The following is a 16,673-nucleotide window of genomic DNA, read 5'->3' on the forward strand; positions in this document are numbered from 1 at the left end:
CCTATTGTCTCCAAGCATGTAAACACTTATTCTTTTTTTTTTTGCGGTACGTGGGCCTCTCACTGTTGTGGCCTCTCCTGTTGCGGAGCACAGGCTCCCGACGCGCAGGCTCAGTGGCCAGGGCTCACGGGCCCAGCCGCTCCGCGGCACGTGGGATCTTCCCGGACCAGGGCACGAACCCGTGTCCCCTGCATCGGCAGGCGGACTCTCAACCACTGAGCCACCAGGGAAGCCCAACACCTATTCATTTTTAAGCAATGTCTGTCTAAATCAATTTGAGAGACTTCCATGGCCCAGTCAGAATGGCCATCATCAAAAAATCTACAAATAGTAAATGCTGGAGAGGGTGTGGAGAAAAGGGAACCCTCTTGCAATGTTGGTGGGAATGTAAATTGATACAGCAACTATACAGAACAGTATGGCGGTTCCTTAAAAAACTAAAAATACAACTACCATACGACCCAGCAATCCCACTACTGGGCGTATACCCTGAGAAAACCATAATTCAAACAGAGTCATGTACCGCAATGTTCATTGCAGCTCTATTTACAATAGCCAGGACATGGAAGCAACCTAAATGTCCATCGACAGATGAATGGATAAAGAAGATGTGGCACATATATACCATGGAATATTACTCAGCCACAAAAAGAAACGAAATTGAGTTATTTGTAGTGAGGTGGATGGACCTAGAGTCTGTCATACAGAGTGAAGTAAGTCAGAAAGAGAAAAACAAATACCATATGCTAACACATATATATGGAATCTAAAACAAAACCAAAAAAAGGTTCTGAAGAACCTAGGGGCAGGACAGGAATAAGGACACAGACGTAGAGAATGGACTTGAGGACACGGGGAGGGGGAAAGGTAAGCTGGGACGAAGTGAGAGAGTGATATGGACATATATACACTAAGAAACCTAAAGTAGATAGCTAGTGGGAAGCAGCTGCATGGCACAGGGAGATCAGCTCAGTGCTTTGTGACCCCCTAAGGGGGTGGGATAGGGAGGGTGGGAGGGAGACTCAAGAGGGAGGGGATATGGGGACATATGTATATGTATAGCTGATTCACTTTGTTATACAGCAGAAACTAACACCATTGTAAAGCAATTATACTCCAATAAAGATGTTAAAAAAAAAAAAAAAGACCTCCATGGCATGGGTGCTAGCACTCTCCAGAGAAGCAGAAGCCATGGGAGACACATTTATTTTAAGGAACTGGCTCACGTAGTTACGCAGACCCCCAGGCTGGAAGAAGTTGATCTTGCAGTCTCAAATCCAAAATCTACAAGCGGGAAATTCAGGCAGGGTTTCTATGAGGCAGAATTGCTTTCTGCGGAGGGGAAACCTCAGTCTTTGGTCTTAAGGCCTTCTGCTGATTGGATGAGGCCCACCCACATTTTGTTTATTTTATTTATTATTTTTGGCTGTGTTGGGTCTTCATTGCTGCACATGGGCTTTCTCTAGTTGCGGGGAGCGGAGCATACTCTTCGTTGTGGTGCGCGGGTTTCTCATTGCGGTGGCTTCTCTTGTTGTGGAGCATGGGCTCTAGGCGCGCGGGCTTCAGTAGTGGCAGCACGTGGGCTCAGTAGTTGTGGCTCGCGGGCTCCAGTAGTTGTGGCTCGCGGGCTCTAGAGCGCAGGCTCAGTAGTTGTGGCGCATGGGCTTAGTTGCTCCTCGGCATGTGGGATCTTCCCAAACCAGGGCTCGAACCCGTGTCCCCTGCGTTGACAGGCAGATTCTTAACCACTGCACCACTAGGGAAGTCACCCCCCACATTTTGGATGGTAATATGTTTTACTAAAATTCTACTGATTTAAATCTGATTTTAATTTCATCTTAAAAATACCTTTGCTGCAATATTTAGACTGGTAATGACCAAACAGCTGGGCAGCATAGCCTGAGTTGACACAAAATTAACCATCATGGCATGCTTGTAAAAAGGACCATTTTATCAATATTAGCTACAGTGTCTAGGGCCTACAGGCCTTTCGGGGAGCCTATAAAATGTTTGAGACCTGCAAATAAAATGTGCTGATTCCAAAATGCAAAAAGTACAAGTATGAATTAATAAATATTTAATTCAATGACAAAAAGCATAACCTTTTCCCTAACAAATTAAGGGCAACTCAATTCTTCTGAACCTAGCAAGTATATTTAATGGGGGTTTTGACTGCATTTTAATATGTTTACTATGATGTGAGCTTATTCGTTGCTTAGGGAGCCCTTTTCTCCCATTAATTGCTTTACTGTTTGTCTAGGTCTTTGTGCCATCTGTGGCCTGGAATAAACTATCCATCTGTTTGGAAACATCCTTCCAGAGCCAAGTTAAGCATTCCCCCTTCTCCACTTCCCCTGCATTTAAAAAATTCCTTATCTCTGCAGATGATTGCTTCTTTATTTGTCCACTACAGTGTGCCAGTGGTATACGGCACCTATAGTTCTTTAATGCAAGTATTTGTTGCCATTTCCTTCTCCCTAGTAGATTCAGAGCTACTTGAGGGCAGGAACCGTATCTTATTCATCCTTCTACTCCAAGTGCTTAGCACAGGTCTGTCATAAAATGGTAGCCCAGGGACTTCCCTGGTGGTGCAGTGGTTAAGAATTTGCCTGCCAATGCAGGGGACACGGTTTCGAGCCCTGGTTCGGGACGATCCCACGTGCCGTGGAGCAACTAAGCCCATGCACCACAACTACCGAGCCTGTGCTCTAGAGCCGGCCAGCCACAAGTACTGAAGCCCGCACACCTAGAGCACGTGCTCTGCAACGAGAAACCACTGCAATGAGAAGCCTGCGCACCACAACGAAGAGTAGCCCCCGCTCGCTGCAACTAGAGAAAGCCCGCGAGCAGCAACAGCAAAAAAAACCCAACACAGCCAAAAACAAATAAATAAATAAATTTATTTTTAAAAATAATAAATAAATAAAATGGTAGCCCAATAATGCTCAACATTTTTATTATTCAATTGTGTTACCTTCAACTACATTCAACCAAACAGCTTTATCCTCCATGCTTTTACATACGTTATCTAATCTTCATAACAGTTCTGTTGAAGACAACACAGCAATTCTGCTGAATAACTGTCATTATTATATAGAATTTTAAGATGAAGTTGTTCAGTCTCAGAGAGGGGACTGATTTGCTCAGAGTTCTCTAGCTAATTGGAGGCTTTCTTTCATGTTTTCTCTTCTGTGCAGAGCTGTCTCCCACTAACAGGGGGTCCTTGCCCTTAAGATGCTTTTGAATCAGGCTATACTCTCCCGTCCCTTATTTAAGGCTGCTTGCTCTTCCATGTGCCTTCAGAGATGAAAAGTGGCTGGTCTGGGATGGCGTTGTAATGCTCTGGGCTCAGTAGATGGACCTCTACCCGCCAAGAAATGGCCTCTTGTTCTTGTCTTGCTTGTAGGCAGCGTCTCTTGGATTTCTTGTCCACACCCTAAAGAAGAGCTTCTCTTTAAATGTTCCTCTCCACACTTTAGCTTCCTTAAAACCTTTCAGATTTTAACAAGTACTTACTGAGTACATCGTACGCACCCAGCACTGTTCTATGTGTAGGGGGTACAGCAATAAACAAAACAAAGCTCCTCCCTTGCAGAGCTCACATTGTAGCAGGGAGACGGGCAATAAACTAATCGAGAAATAGGTATATAAAGGGTGGTGACTACGTACTATAAAAAAAAAGAAGAAATAGCATAAGGAAATAGTATAAAGAGCCTAAGGAGGAAATGGTTGGGAGGGGGAACCGGCCTCCCTTCTTCACAGTTCGTGTTCTTGTTCCCCCTCCCCAGTCGGGTGAGTTGACTGTCCACAATTGGAAAATGAGATTTTCCATTTACTTAGTGAGAAGAATATGAAAGTCAGATGACTGGAAAGGCAAATACTGCAGTATATAAACAAAACCAGAACTTCTGAAAGCAATGCTTTTCATACATAGCCTTACTAGGTAATCTAACACCAGATGCGTTTTGGTTTCTATAGTGAGTTCCCTTTATCAGAAAGCCAACTTTTATACTGCTTATCTCCAGTGCTTTTGTTTGCCTTTTGCTCAGCCAGGCCTTCCTAAACCGTATAAAAAGATCAAAGAGAACCTGGTTGAGATTTCCAGGAAAGCATCAGTTAAGGATTCTGGAAAGGACAGTATCTTTTGTTCCAGTTCATGATGGATTGGCTTCAGCTGTTCTTCCTCCATCCTGTATCACTTTATCAAGGGGCTGCTTTTCCTTTTGCGCTTCTCTTTAATTATCTCTGCATTATGGATTCATTTTCCACTCATGCCAGGTAGGTTTGATGGCTAATTTTGCTCTTACGTCTATGAATACTATAGTAGATCAAAAAGCCCAGGTTGGAGTGCAGATGTGAATATTAAATACTAATTACACTGGTTGTTTTTAAGTTATCATCACTGCCACCGATTATTGATTGTTTGATCATGATTATGTCTAATAGAGTGAATCAGAACTGGAAATTGACATCATGTCTTCATTGACTCAGCCAAAGTTTGATAGGGTCACATTAAGTAGGAAAAGGATGAAAATAAATGGGGGACAGATGGATGTTGGGGTTATATAGGAATTCCCCAAATAGATGCACCTATAAATCAACCGTATGCCCCAGATGTTCTTTTTTTTTTTTTTTGCGGTATGCAGGCCTCTCATTGCTGTGGCTTCTCCCGTTGCGGAGCACAGGCTCCGGATGCGCAGGCTCAGCGGCCATGGCTCATGGGCCCAGCCGCTCCGCGGCATGTGGGATCCTCTCAGACCGGGGCACGAACCCGCGTCCCCTGCATTGGCAGGCAGACTCCCAACCACTGTGCCACCAGGGAAGCGCCACCCCCAGATGTTCTTGAACAGTCTTAATTTCATGGAATTCTATCATTTTGAATAAAATTAAATTTTATTAAATATACAACTATGTGATTTTTTTAATGCCTTTGTCTGATTTCTCAGAGAAATGAAAAAGGTCAAAATAAATTTTGTTTGATTAGTTTTATCTCTACCTGGGATCCAAAATTACTGTCACTAGAGATTTGATAACTTGATTGAAATGATTTTTTATACCTAGTAAATTCAATACATTAGAGACAGTCCCTATTTTTAAAAAAAGGTTTTATGGAATATCCTTTTGTAAAGTGAAAATCCATTGCCAAAGTTCTACCTCTTAATAATTCACTTATTTTGGAAACTAAGATTTTTATATATTGGGGATTCATAAGTAAATCTAGCTGTTTCTAGCAACCAGGATGGCTGAGTTCGATTAAACTATGGTAGGTTATTACATCTTCACATCTGGTTGATGGCGCTTTACCTTTGTTTAGGAGACGAGGGAAGCAGTTGTTAAAAAAAAAAGTTTCCTATTGAGAAAGAATCACAAACAATAAAGCAAAACAAGTGCAAAAATAAGGGCTAATTCCCATAGGTTAAGATTGCTGGCTTTGGGAGTTAGCCTGGTGAGTCCTGGTCCCTCACTTCCTGAGTGTCCTTGTGTATGTGAATAAACTCTCTGAGTTCATCTGTAAAATGGAAATAATAATGCCTACCTCATGGGATTGTTTTAAGGATTAAACGAAGATATTTCATATAAAGGAATTATTGGCCCAATGCCCAGAATAAAATAAGCACTCCAAAAAATCATGCATCCTGCATTGTACATGTGTAGACATAATAATGTTTACAAATCCCCAGGGCAGTTGCTTTGAGGAATAGCACTGTTTCATGTTTCACCTCTGTTGTGTAAAGAATAAGTGTTCTCCTCTATTTTCCAATGGCAAGGAGGCGAAGGCTTGGGCGGGTAGAGAAGGAGTCATCCCAAGCAGAGGCTGAAGCTCAGGAATGGCCAGGGCCTGTGGAATAGAGCCTCGCACACTGAAGCACCTGCCGTCTCCCTCAAGAAAGAAAGAAATTCTTGCAAAGGCCTGTGCGTCACAGGCCAAAGAGCCATGATCTACACCCTGTGACACAGAGATTCATTCACTTTTCCTGTCCCTGTTTCAGAGTTTTTTTTCTGGCCTCTTTGTTCAGATTTATTAACTAGGCACTACTTAAAAGGAAAAAACAAACAAATCTCCATATACTGTGGAAAGAAAAGCCGAGTCCTCATAATATGGAAACTCTGGTGCCTCTGCAGATCCAGAGGGCATCCGCTGGCTTCCAAAGGAGGCATGCTCCACAAGCCACTTCACTGATGTATTTACAACATGTATTTACAATGTATTTACAACAATACAAAAAGTACCAAGTCATGAGAACTTAAAGTACAGTAGAGAGGATTGAGGGTAGATATAAAGACAAATATCATGGTATCACTTATATGTAGAATCTAAAAAATGATACAGATGAACTTATTTACAAAACAGAAATAGACAATAGACTCACAGACATAGAAAACGAACTATGGTTACCAAAGGGATAGCTGGGGAGGGGGTAGAGATAAATTAGGAGTTTGGGATTAACATATACACACGACTATATACAAAACAGACAACAAGAACCTACTGTATAGCACAGGGAACTACACTCAATATCTTATAATAACCTACGATAGACAAAAATCTGAAAAAGAATATACATATGTATAACTAAATCACTTTGCTGTACACCTGAAACATTGTAAATCAACTATACTTCAATAAATTAAAAAAACAAAATATTATACTAATGATAGAAGCTTTACTCAAATAAGCAAATACTGTAAGATTTTATTTGTATGGATTTGGAGAATAGGCTAAACTATGTATGCAGATGACAAAAATTATTAAACAATACACTTAAAGACTTTGTAATTGAGTTTTCAAACACTTATCAAAGGGAGGCATTGAGGGCCAGGGCGTGCAGCTCTGTGGAAAGGGAAGAGACTTACCTGTGTGAGATGATGTCTAGAGTCCTCCTAGATCCTGGATCCTAGATTCCCACCACTTTGGTTGGGCAGCAAGCGCAGGGCTGAGTGTGGCCCTACTGGGAAACATTCCAGACCGGTCTCCACAGGATTGTTGGGGGCAGGTATCTCCCCAGTGGCCTGGCAGACATCAAAGAGGGGTGCCCAGGGTCCCAGAGGCAGAAATCAAGATTTGTCTCCTGCTGAAGTGGTTTACACATGGACTTTGCCTCTACCCTCCCTGTTTCTCTCCTTCAGAAGAACAGGAGGAATACTTCAGAGTGACAACAGTGTGACTTCTGTAGGGGTGAGGGGGCGCCCACCTCCACTGGGTTCCACAGATGGGCTGCCACGGGAAGTGACTCATCTGTCGCACTGCTCTAAGGCGTTCTGTGTTCCAGGTACCTGTTCCTCCTGGTGGTAGGAGGAGGCCTGGCAGTAGCCGCCATGGGTTCCTTCGCTGTGCTGGTCTTCATCCCCGCTCTGTGCACCGTGGTCCTGATCCACTCGCTGGGCCCCCAGGACGTCCACAGGCTGACTTTCCTCTTTCAGATGAGCTGGCAGACGCTGTGCCACCTGGGTCTGCACTATACGGAGTATTATCTGCAAGAAGCTCCTTCCACGAGGTAAAGCAGCCCGTTCCTGTGTTCCTACGGAGCCCACCAGGGTTTGCTTGCACCGGGGTGCTGGTGGGGAGGACCTGGGCGTTGAGTTTGAATCCAAATTCTTCCACATCCCAGCAGTGTGATCTTGAGTGAGTCAGTCAACCTCTCTCGGCCTCAATGTCTTTTTCTGAAATAAAGGGTGTGTGTTAAGTGTGTGTTGGGGGGATAGCAATACCTATCTTGCAAGCCTCTTAGGTTAGGGTTAATGAATGAATATAAGTGTAATTGTATGACTTATCTCCTAATAGCTACCATGTGCTGCCTGCATGGCACAGTGCCTGGCACTAGCTGTAATTCACATTGTGCCCGAGAAAGGGAGTGAACCAGGAGTCCCAGGGCCCACAGATGAGGCTGGCCTGCAGGTAACTAAGCAGAGTACACACACCTCAGTGTAGGTAGTTTAGACACATAGCCGGCAGCCTCCCCGCTGTTTCAGTAGGACAGGAAAGGTATAAATCTACCATAAACCTTTGCTGCCTTCCCACACACCTGCTCTGCAAGAGTTTTACTTTCACTGACACTCAGCTCTTCCATCCCCCAGAAAAAGGGAAGTCACTCAATCCAGGAAAAAAAAAAATAGGGCGCTAATTACAGTCTAGGGACGTGTTTTCCTGAGCCAGTGAGATCACCAGGATTAGAGGGAATCAGGCATCTCTGCCATCCTGAAGCCTGTTGTTCCTGGCTCTCGCTGTGATCACCACTGGCCTGGCTTCATGGTCGCTCGGTGAACTGGAGGGGTGACCTGTCGAGGGGGTCACCTCTCTGATTCTAGCTGCTGTTGGTTGCCTTACTCTGCCATCCCTCCCACACCCAGAATCCTATTCTTTTTTTTTTTTAATTTTCCCAGGCTACATTATAATCCACTGTTTTGTTGTATAAAAAATTACTAAACCGTTTTGACATCCGTAAATTTTTTTTTTTAGTTTATTAATTAATTAATTTCTTTTTGCTGTGTTGGGTCTTCGTTTCTGTGCGAGAGCTTTCTCTAGTTGTGGCAAGCAGGGGCCACTCTTCATCGCGGTGCGCGGGCCTCTCACTATGGCGGCCTCTCTTGTTGCGGAGCACAGGCTCCAGACGCGCAGGCTCGGTAATTGTGGCTCACGGGCCCAGTTGCTCCACGGCATGTGGGATCCTCCCAGACCAGGGCTCGAACCCCTGTCCCCTGCATCGGCAGGCAGACTCTCAACCACTGCGCCACCAGGGAAGCCCCAGAATCCTATTCATTATTCTGACTGTTTTCACCAAAGGCTCCAGGGCTTGCTTCTCTGAAGAAGAGGCAAGATGGTGGGTGGATAGGGAGTGGGGAGTACTGACCGGGATGTGGTGACTTAGGATTTCAGGAGGAAGCCTGGACCTGATAGGGGCTGGAGGAGCAAGTTGAACAGAATCTGGCTGCACGGGAGGGAGGCTGAACCTGAGCTGAAGCGGGAAGATGTGTTAGTTTGCTCTGGCTCTCATACAAAGTACTGCGGACAGGGTGGCTTCAACAGCAAACATTTACTTCCTCTGGAGGCTGGAAGTCCAAGGTCAAAGTGTTGGCAGGTTCAGCTTCTCCTGAGGCCTCTCTCCTTGGCTTGTAGATACCGTCTTCTCCCTCTGCTTTCACATGGTCTTCCCTCTGTGTGTGTCTGTGTCCTTATCTCTTCTCATATGGAAACCAGTCATCTTGGGTTAGGGCCCACCCTCATGACCTCGTTTTACCTTAATTACCTCTTAAAGACCCATCCCCAAATATACACATTCTGAGGTACTGGACGTTAGGCCCCCAACATATGAATTTGGGGTGGGGGAGGACACATTCAGCCCTTAACAGAAGAGGACTGAACAGGGGTTAGTGGCATTTGGTGGCCGCTTTGCTTACTGTTTGATAGGTCAAGTAAGGAGATCAGTTGTCCTTAAGTTCTCAGACACAGAAGCAGCAACGGTTGGGAAACAGAGCCATCTTCTCTCCACAGGACAGTGTTCCTGGCTGTAGAGTGTGTCACTGTAACTCTCATTAATTTTCTCCATGGTCAGCAGGATCTTCTCTACTGTGTGATGGTGACGCAGGAACAGGTCAGCTGATTGGTGAAGAACACAGCTCAAATGCTAATGACTCAACACATACCCTGAGCCTCTAGCTTGATTCGCTCTTCCTCAGCCCAAATCCCGAAGCCTTCAGAATCTTGCAGTCAGGGACTTGTTCACAGTCCAAATCTCCAGCTTCCTGTAGTCTCTATAGGAAGAACTAAGACTAAACAGAACTAAGGTCTTGTTTCTTCTGTGATAAATTTCTCCCTGACCTCGATCCTAATCTTTATAAGGTATTCTTAGAAATACTATAATCAACGTTTCACTGTAATATTCCTCATCATTCTTTTATTTGCCTCTCTAATGATTCATTTCTCCATTTACCTTTCCATCCTGCTCAGATGAGCCTGTGGTTCCGGATTAATCCAAGAGTCTTTGTGGGGGAAACTGCAGGCCATGAGATTGGTCTTAATTGTTTAGAGCCACCCATTGGCCACTGGGTCTTTTTTTTTTTTTTTAGTATTTATTTGGCTGGGCTAGGTCTTAGTTGTGGAACGTGGGATCTTTAGTTGCGGCATGCAGACTCTTAGTGGCAGCATGCATGTGGGATCTAGTTTCCTGACCAGGGATCAAACCTGGGCTCCCTGCATTGGGAGCGTGGAGTCTTAGCCACTGGACCACTAGGGAAGTCCCTGCCACTGGGTCTTGGGTGAGGCGCTTCAAGGGGATAAAAGTAAATGTGGAGTGTTTTTACATTAAAGAAAAACTCTCTTTCAGGTTCTGCGTCACTCTTTCTTCCCTCATGCTCTTGACCCAGAGGGTCACATCCCTGTCTCTGGACATTCGTGAGGGGAAAGTGGTAGCAGCAGCAGGAGGCATCAGGAACAAGAGCTCTTTGTCTGAGCGTCTGTGGAAGGCTCTGCCCTATTTCAGCTACTTGCTCTTTTTCCCTGCTCTTCTAGGAGGCCCCCTGTGTTCCTTCCAGAGATTTCAGGCTCGTGTTCAAGGGCCCAGCAGTTTGTATCCCAGGCACTCTTTCTGGGTTCTGACCCGGAAGGGTCTGCAGATTCTGGGACTAGAGTGTCTGAAGGTTGTGGTGAGGCAGGCGGTGAGCGCAGGAGCAGGACTGACGGACTGCCGGCAACTACAGTGCGTCTATGTCATGTGGTCCACCGCCGGGCTCTTCAAACTCACCTACTACTCCCACTGGCTCTTGGATGACTCCCTCCTCTATGCAGCGGGCTTTGGACCTGAGTTTGGACAGAGCCCTGGTGAGGAGGGATACATCCCTGATGCGGACATTTGGACTCTGGAAACAACCCACAGGATAGCCCTGTTCACCAGAAAGTGGAACCAGAGCACAGCTCGGTGGCTCCGACGCCTCATTTTCCAGCAGGGCAGGACCTGGCCCTTGTTGCAGACGTTCGTCTTCTCGGCTTGGTGGCACGGACTCCACCCGGGACAGGTGTTTGGTTTCCTCTGCTGGGCTGTGATGGTGGAAGCCGACTACCTGATTCACACCTTTGCCAACGTGTTCATCAGATCCTGGCCGATGCGGGTGCTCTATAGAACTCTCACCTGGGCCCACACCCAGCTCATCATTGCCTATATAATGCTGGCCGTGGAGGTCCGGAGCCTCTCCTCTCTCTGGCTGCTGTGGAATTCTTACAACAGCATCTTTCCCGCGGTGTATTGTATTTTGCTTTTTTGTTTAGCGAAGAGAAAGCATAAATTTAACTGACATCTTTCCCCGATTTTCATCTTATACACCCATGAAACAGACTTTAGAAAGTACCAGATGGTGCCTTGAAGATGCAGGTGTTTGCACTTTTCTGTGATAAAAGTATTTTTTTCTTTTTTTAAGTATTGGATGTATGCACCTGAAGTATTGTTGACTTACAATGTTGTATTAGTTTCAGGTATACAGCAAAGTGATTCAGTTATACATATATATATTCTTTTTCAGATTCTTTTCTCATATAGGTTATTACAAAATAGAGTTCCCAGTGCTAGGCAGTAGGTCCTTGTTGTTTATTTTACATGTAGTAGTGTGTATATATTACTCCCAAATTCCTATTCACCTTCCTTTTCAATTACTTTGTAGTCTTGGTGTCTGGTTCCAAAAGTCTGTGGAATGAATAAATGATGATGGTGGGCCATGTAACATTTCAGGTGGGAATGCAAAACATCACATGAGATGTATTTGGTATACTTTTCCCTTTCTTCCCATCCATGCAGATAGCAGGTTCTAGGTTCACTGTCTCAGGACAGTATGCCACAGGGAGAGAACACATTGTGGAAAAAGGTTTATCAGTAATAAGATTATTCTACTTGTCTTTGAATCAAATCCATTGTTACAGGAAGAAGAGCCTTGAGGAAAAATAAAGTAGTGTTTTCTCCAAGGTTCGGTCCTGGGGAATCGTAATTGGGTTTGGGTGCAAAAAAAGTAAAATGTTCTATGACTTGACTTCATCAGCCAGATTTTTTTTTTTTTTTTTTTTTTTTTTTTTTTTCGCGGTACGTGGGCCTCTCACTGTTGTGGCCTCTCCTGTTGCGGAGCACAGGCTCTGGACGCGCAGGCTCAGCGGCCATGGCTCACGGGCCCAGCCGCTCTGCAGCATGTGGGATCTGCCCGGACCAGGGCACGAACCCGTGTCCCCTGCATCGGCAGGCGGACTCTCAACCACTGTGCCACCAGGGAAGCCCCCTCAAGGAGTTTATAAAGCAGATACAGGTCAACGTATCAACAGTATTCTCTTGTCTGGTAAAGATTTTAAACATGGCGAATGGTGATATTTGTAGGTAAGAAATACATGTGACGAACCAGTAGTTTGGAAGTGGTGTCCAGCTCAGTTGTCTCTTTCCAACTCTCCCTCATTACATCTTCTTCTCCCCCCGCCCCTGACAGGGACAACTGAAAACTTGCTCGTCACGCTTGACTTCTCCCTTTCTCCCACACAGTTCATCAGCAAATCTGCTTGATCAGTTCCTTTTAAAAATTTTTTAAATTAATTAATTAGTTGGCTGAGTTGGGTCTTCGCTGCTGCACGTGGGCTTTCTCCAGTTGCAGCGGGGGCTACTCTTCACTGCCGTGCACGGGCCTCCCATCAGAAGCAGTGGCTTCTCCCGTTGCAGAGCACGGGCTCCAGGCATGCAGGCTTCAGCAGTTGTGGCTCGTGGGTTCTAGAGCACAGGCTCAGTAGTTGTGGCGCACGGGCCTAATCGCTCCGCGGCATGTGGGATCTTACCGGAACAGGGGTCGAACCTATGTCCCCTGCATTGGCAGGCGGACTCCCAACCACTGCGCCACCAAGGAAGCCCTGATCAGTTCCTTTGAAATATACACTACGTCTCACCACCTCTCCCACCTCCATTGTATCCGGGACCCAGAGATGAGGGTGTCAGAATCAAGAAGCTCCCACGACCACTGCTGCTGTGCTCAGCACCTCCCGAGCCCCAGGGAGCTGAAGAACCGCCACCAGGACGTTGCTCTGGACACGCCCTCGTGTCCATGACCCTGCCTGCCAGCAGAAGACCGGCCAGAGCAGAACGGGAAACTCCCTCCACCTCACTTTTGCTTCCCAAATCGTTTCCTCCTGTGAACCCCCAAACTTCTCCTTTGGCATGTATAGGAATCAGCTTCCTTTGGTCCGTTCTTGTGTCTCGTCTTAGCTCACTAGACTGACAGCTCAGAGACGGACCATGTGTCCCCATCATTTTCTGTTCCCCAACAGTACCTAGAATCGGTCCTGAAGTGTATAACTGCCGCTGGGAACAAAGGACTTTTCTAGGTACGGAGTATGGCTCAAACCCAGCTTTTCTTTTCTTTTGGCTGTGCCATGTGGCTGTGGGGTCTTAGCTCCCCGACCAGGGACTGAACTTGAACCTGGGCCCTTGGCAGTGAAACTGTGGAGTCCTAACCACTGGACCGCCAGGGAATTCCCAAACCCAGCTTTTCTTAATCCTTAGGAGACTAACATCCTCTTCTTCACTACTATACTCATAACTAGGTTTTAGAGCTGACTCTCACCTATGTTTTGGAGCATGACGAAAATAAATAAAAATCCATCTATCTTAGTCCTATCCTAAGAAATTGTTCAACTGTGAACACTTTTAGAAACAATTTTCAAATGTTCTATGTTAAGTACACCTAGCTTTCAGGAAGACATCTGTCCTATTTTGGAGAGGTTCACAAATCTACACAAGTTCACTGACACTTATTTCACACTATATTTACATAATATTAAACAATAACTGATCTGATAAGAGAAAAAGACATTTCTGATATGAAACGCCAAACTATACATCAAGATAACTAAATTATAAAGTAGTAATGCTCTTCATGCTCTTATTAAAACATACGGAAATACTCATGTTTGTTCTATAATATTTTATTCTATTTGATGGTTCCTATGGTGTAAACTGCAACAAAGTTTCTCTTTCATAGTATTAGCCGTTCTCCCGGCTCCTGAAATAAAAGATTCCTGACTTCCCCTTTTAGTGCTGCCTCTAAATACACAAAAGAAAACAGAACTATAATTGAAAAAGGAATGTTTTATGGTTTTAATTTCTCAGCTGTGGAAACATTTTTTGACTTTCTCTGTTTTATTCCTTCCAGATAGAATTTACAAGATTAAGAGTTAATATCTGAATTGCTGTGACTACAGCATATAGTCCTATAGTCCTAAACCCAGGGATGAATTCAAATTATCTTCAAGAGATTGGAAGCAAAATATATAGTACGAAGTTTCCTATGAAAACAAACAGCAAAACTGTCTCTATCTCTAGACTTTCTGCAACCGAAAACAGACGGTGAAGAGAGATGTAAGATCTCAGAAGTCAGACAAAGGTCTGTGAGGACCTTAAGCTCGGAATAACTCCTACATGAAAGCGTGGAAAACTGAACTCTAACGCTTCTGCTCAGCACTGTGCCATCTCCCTATCTGGTGCTCCTCCCACCCCCCTTATCTGTACACAGTTAACAATGACAGTTTTTTAAAGAGCCATTTCCGTCACAAAGCCTTTCATTTGTGTAAGAGGTGGGAGACACCCTAGTTAACTCCAGTGATGTTGTATTGTGTACAGAAATGTTATATACTTGATTCAGTCAGCTTGGTTACCTCACTTTTTTCCCCTGACCACACTCCAGTAACATATTACTGACTAGAAAATTAGAAATAAAAGAAGTTAAGGAGTGTTAGAACACTCAGTTGTAAGAAAAGCTGGCAAAGACACAATTGCAGAAAAATACAGGTCAGGGGCCATTTAAAATAGGGGAAAATAGCACAGGGAATTCTGCTCAATATTATATAACAACCTAAATGGGAAAAGAACTTGAAAAAGAATAGATACATGTATATGTATAACTAAACTCACTTTGCTGTACACCTAAAACTATTACAACATTGTTAATCAAGTATACTCCAATAAAAAATAAAAAGTTAAAAAAAAGCTACAAGGATATACTGTACAAACAGGGAGTATAGCCGATATTTTATAATAACTATAAATGTATAACCTTTAAAAATTGTGAATCACTATACTGTACGCCTGAAACTTATATGATATTGTACATTAACTATCAATATAAAAATAAAAAATAGGGGAAAAATAATTTATGATAACCCTAAATTACCAAGGAAAAATCAAAATGTTTTAATATATTCTAAGAAAGTATAAAAGTATATGATCCATTTAATACTTAGGTCAAAATAGTTAAAACAAACATAGTTCTTTTTGAGTTAAGCTTTAGTTGTCTGGAATATTTATTTTACAGGATATGTTCTCTTCCCTGGGACTGCATGAAAATTAGGAGTCCTGCAATAAAACAAGGGCTCCCTAATCTTTTCTGACAAAAAGATAATACAGGCTTATACAGAAGAAATATGAATTTGAAATTCCCACCAATTTATGCATCAAAAAGCCTCCTGAGATCTAAAATGTTCATACCACTTAATAGTAATGTTGCATGGCTGCTTGTTAAATTTGATGTGATTTAAAGTTACCTGAAACTTATAAAACTAGTCACATTCAATATAAACATTCTAGAGTTTACCTTAAAAGTCTGGATTATTTTCACAATGCCCCCAAAATCATATTAAAGCAGACACTAAGAACCTATGATTTGAATTTTTTTTAAAGTATACAATGAGATTATAATTAGGGCAACTTGGGACAAGATTCATGTTTGATAAGAGAACAGTACTTTTCTCTGTTCACATTGTACCACACAGATGAATTTTTTTTACCTTTAACTGTTTGAAATGTCTGCAAAAAGCAAAATGCTCTAATGATGAATAATAATAAATATATAATAAAACGTGCAGTCATAAAAAAAAAGTTCTGAAAGTTTAAGAACAAGTACAACCTTGACTTTTGACGCTCAGTAGTCTTTTTATGTCAACAAAACCTTCTATGGCTATTTTTCTAAAAGGTCAGTAAAAATTCTACTCCCCCAGATTACGAATCCTTTTACTACAGCTCAAAATCATACAGCTTCAGTGTAGTATTTACTACTATGTTTTCACTTTTATTTTGGAAGTGTAACTTCTGCAAGGCTAACCTTGTAACTAATGTCATCCTTGCTTTATATCACATTGTTAAAATGGATAATGCACTTCAGCAACTGAAGTGTGTTGTATATTTTCATTTCAAAAACACCCACAAACTAAAATAGATATTTAAAATCTTTATTGTTTCATCATCAAAAGTTCTCTTTCCATAGAAGAATGGCAATGCAGGATCAGTGCACATTCTATGGAAAATTCAGACCTCAAGTAACTAGCCTAGAAATCAAAGACAGCACTATGTCAAGCTATAGCGCAAGGTCAAAGACACAATGCTGCCAGTGCGATTAGTATACAGAATACGCAGCTCTCAGAAAGAGTCTATGGCCAAGTAAATGAAACAGTGGCAGTGCACTGCACTGACATTCTAGAACAGAAAATGGATGGGGGAAGACCAGAGAATGTTTTTTTGGCAAAAAAAAAAAAAAAAAAGAAAAGAAAAAAAATTGAGTAGATCACAGGCACTGAGTTCCCAACTGTACCACCAGCTGCCTAATCCACCTGTGGCTGCCCCTCTGGTCTTTACGCCTACCACATCCTAACAGTGCAAGCTGCTTTCAGC

At 43.4% G+C, this 16,673-nt stretch overlaps 1 protein-coding gene across 1 annotated transcript; it reads left to right on the forward strand.

Moving 5' to 3' along the window:
* The first annotated feature begins 4,144 nt into the window (after positions 1 to 4,144).
* On the forward strand, positions 4,145 to 11,614 carry MBOAT4 (membrane bound ghrelin O-acyltransferase MBOAT4). The gene is made up of 3 exons (XM_081220762.1): positions 4,145 to 4,278; positions 7,272 to 7,496; positions 10,323 to 11,614. The coding sequence occupies exons 1-3, from the start codon at positions 4,157 to 4,159 to the stop codon at positions 11,284 to 11,286; spliced, it is 1,311 nt and encodes a 436-aa protein (XP_081076888.1). The 5' UTR covers positions 4,145 to 4,156; the 3' UTR covers positions 11,287 to 11,614.
* Positions 11,615 to 16,673: the final 5,059 nt, after the last annotated feature.

Source organism: Mesoplodon bidens (genome assembly GCF_964165515.1).
Source record: "Mesoplodon bidens genome assembly, chromosome: 20".
NCBI classification, from domain to species: Eukaryota; Metazoa; Chordata; class Mammalia; order Artiodactyla; family Ziphiidae; genus Mesoplodon; species Mesoplodon bidens.

Coding starts and splice junctions, on each gene's coding strand:
- MBOAT4 (XM_081220762.1), top strand. CDS start 4,157: ATGATGGATTGGCTTCAGCTGTTCTTCCTCCATCCTGTATCACTTTAT. Junction 4,279..7,271: donor TCATTTTCCACTCATGCCAG/GTAGGTTTGATG, acceptor TCTGTGTTCCAG/GTACCTGTTCCTCCTGGTGG. Junction 7,497..10,322: donor CAAGAAGCTCCTTCCACGAG/GTAAAGCAGCCC, acceptor ACTCTCTTTCAG/GTTCTGCGTCACTCTTTCTT.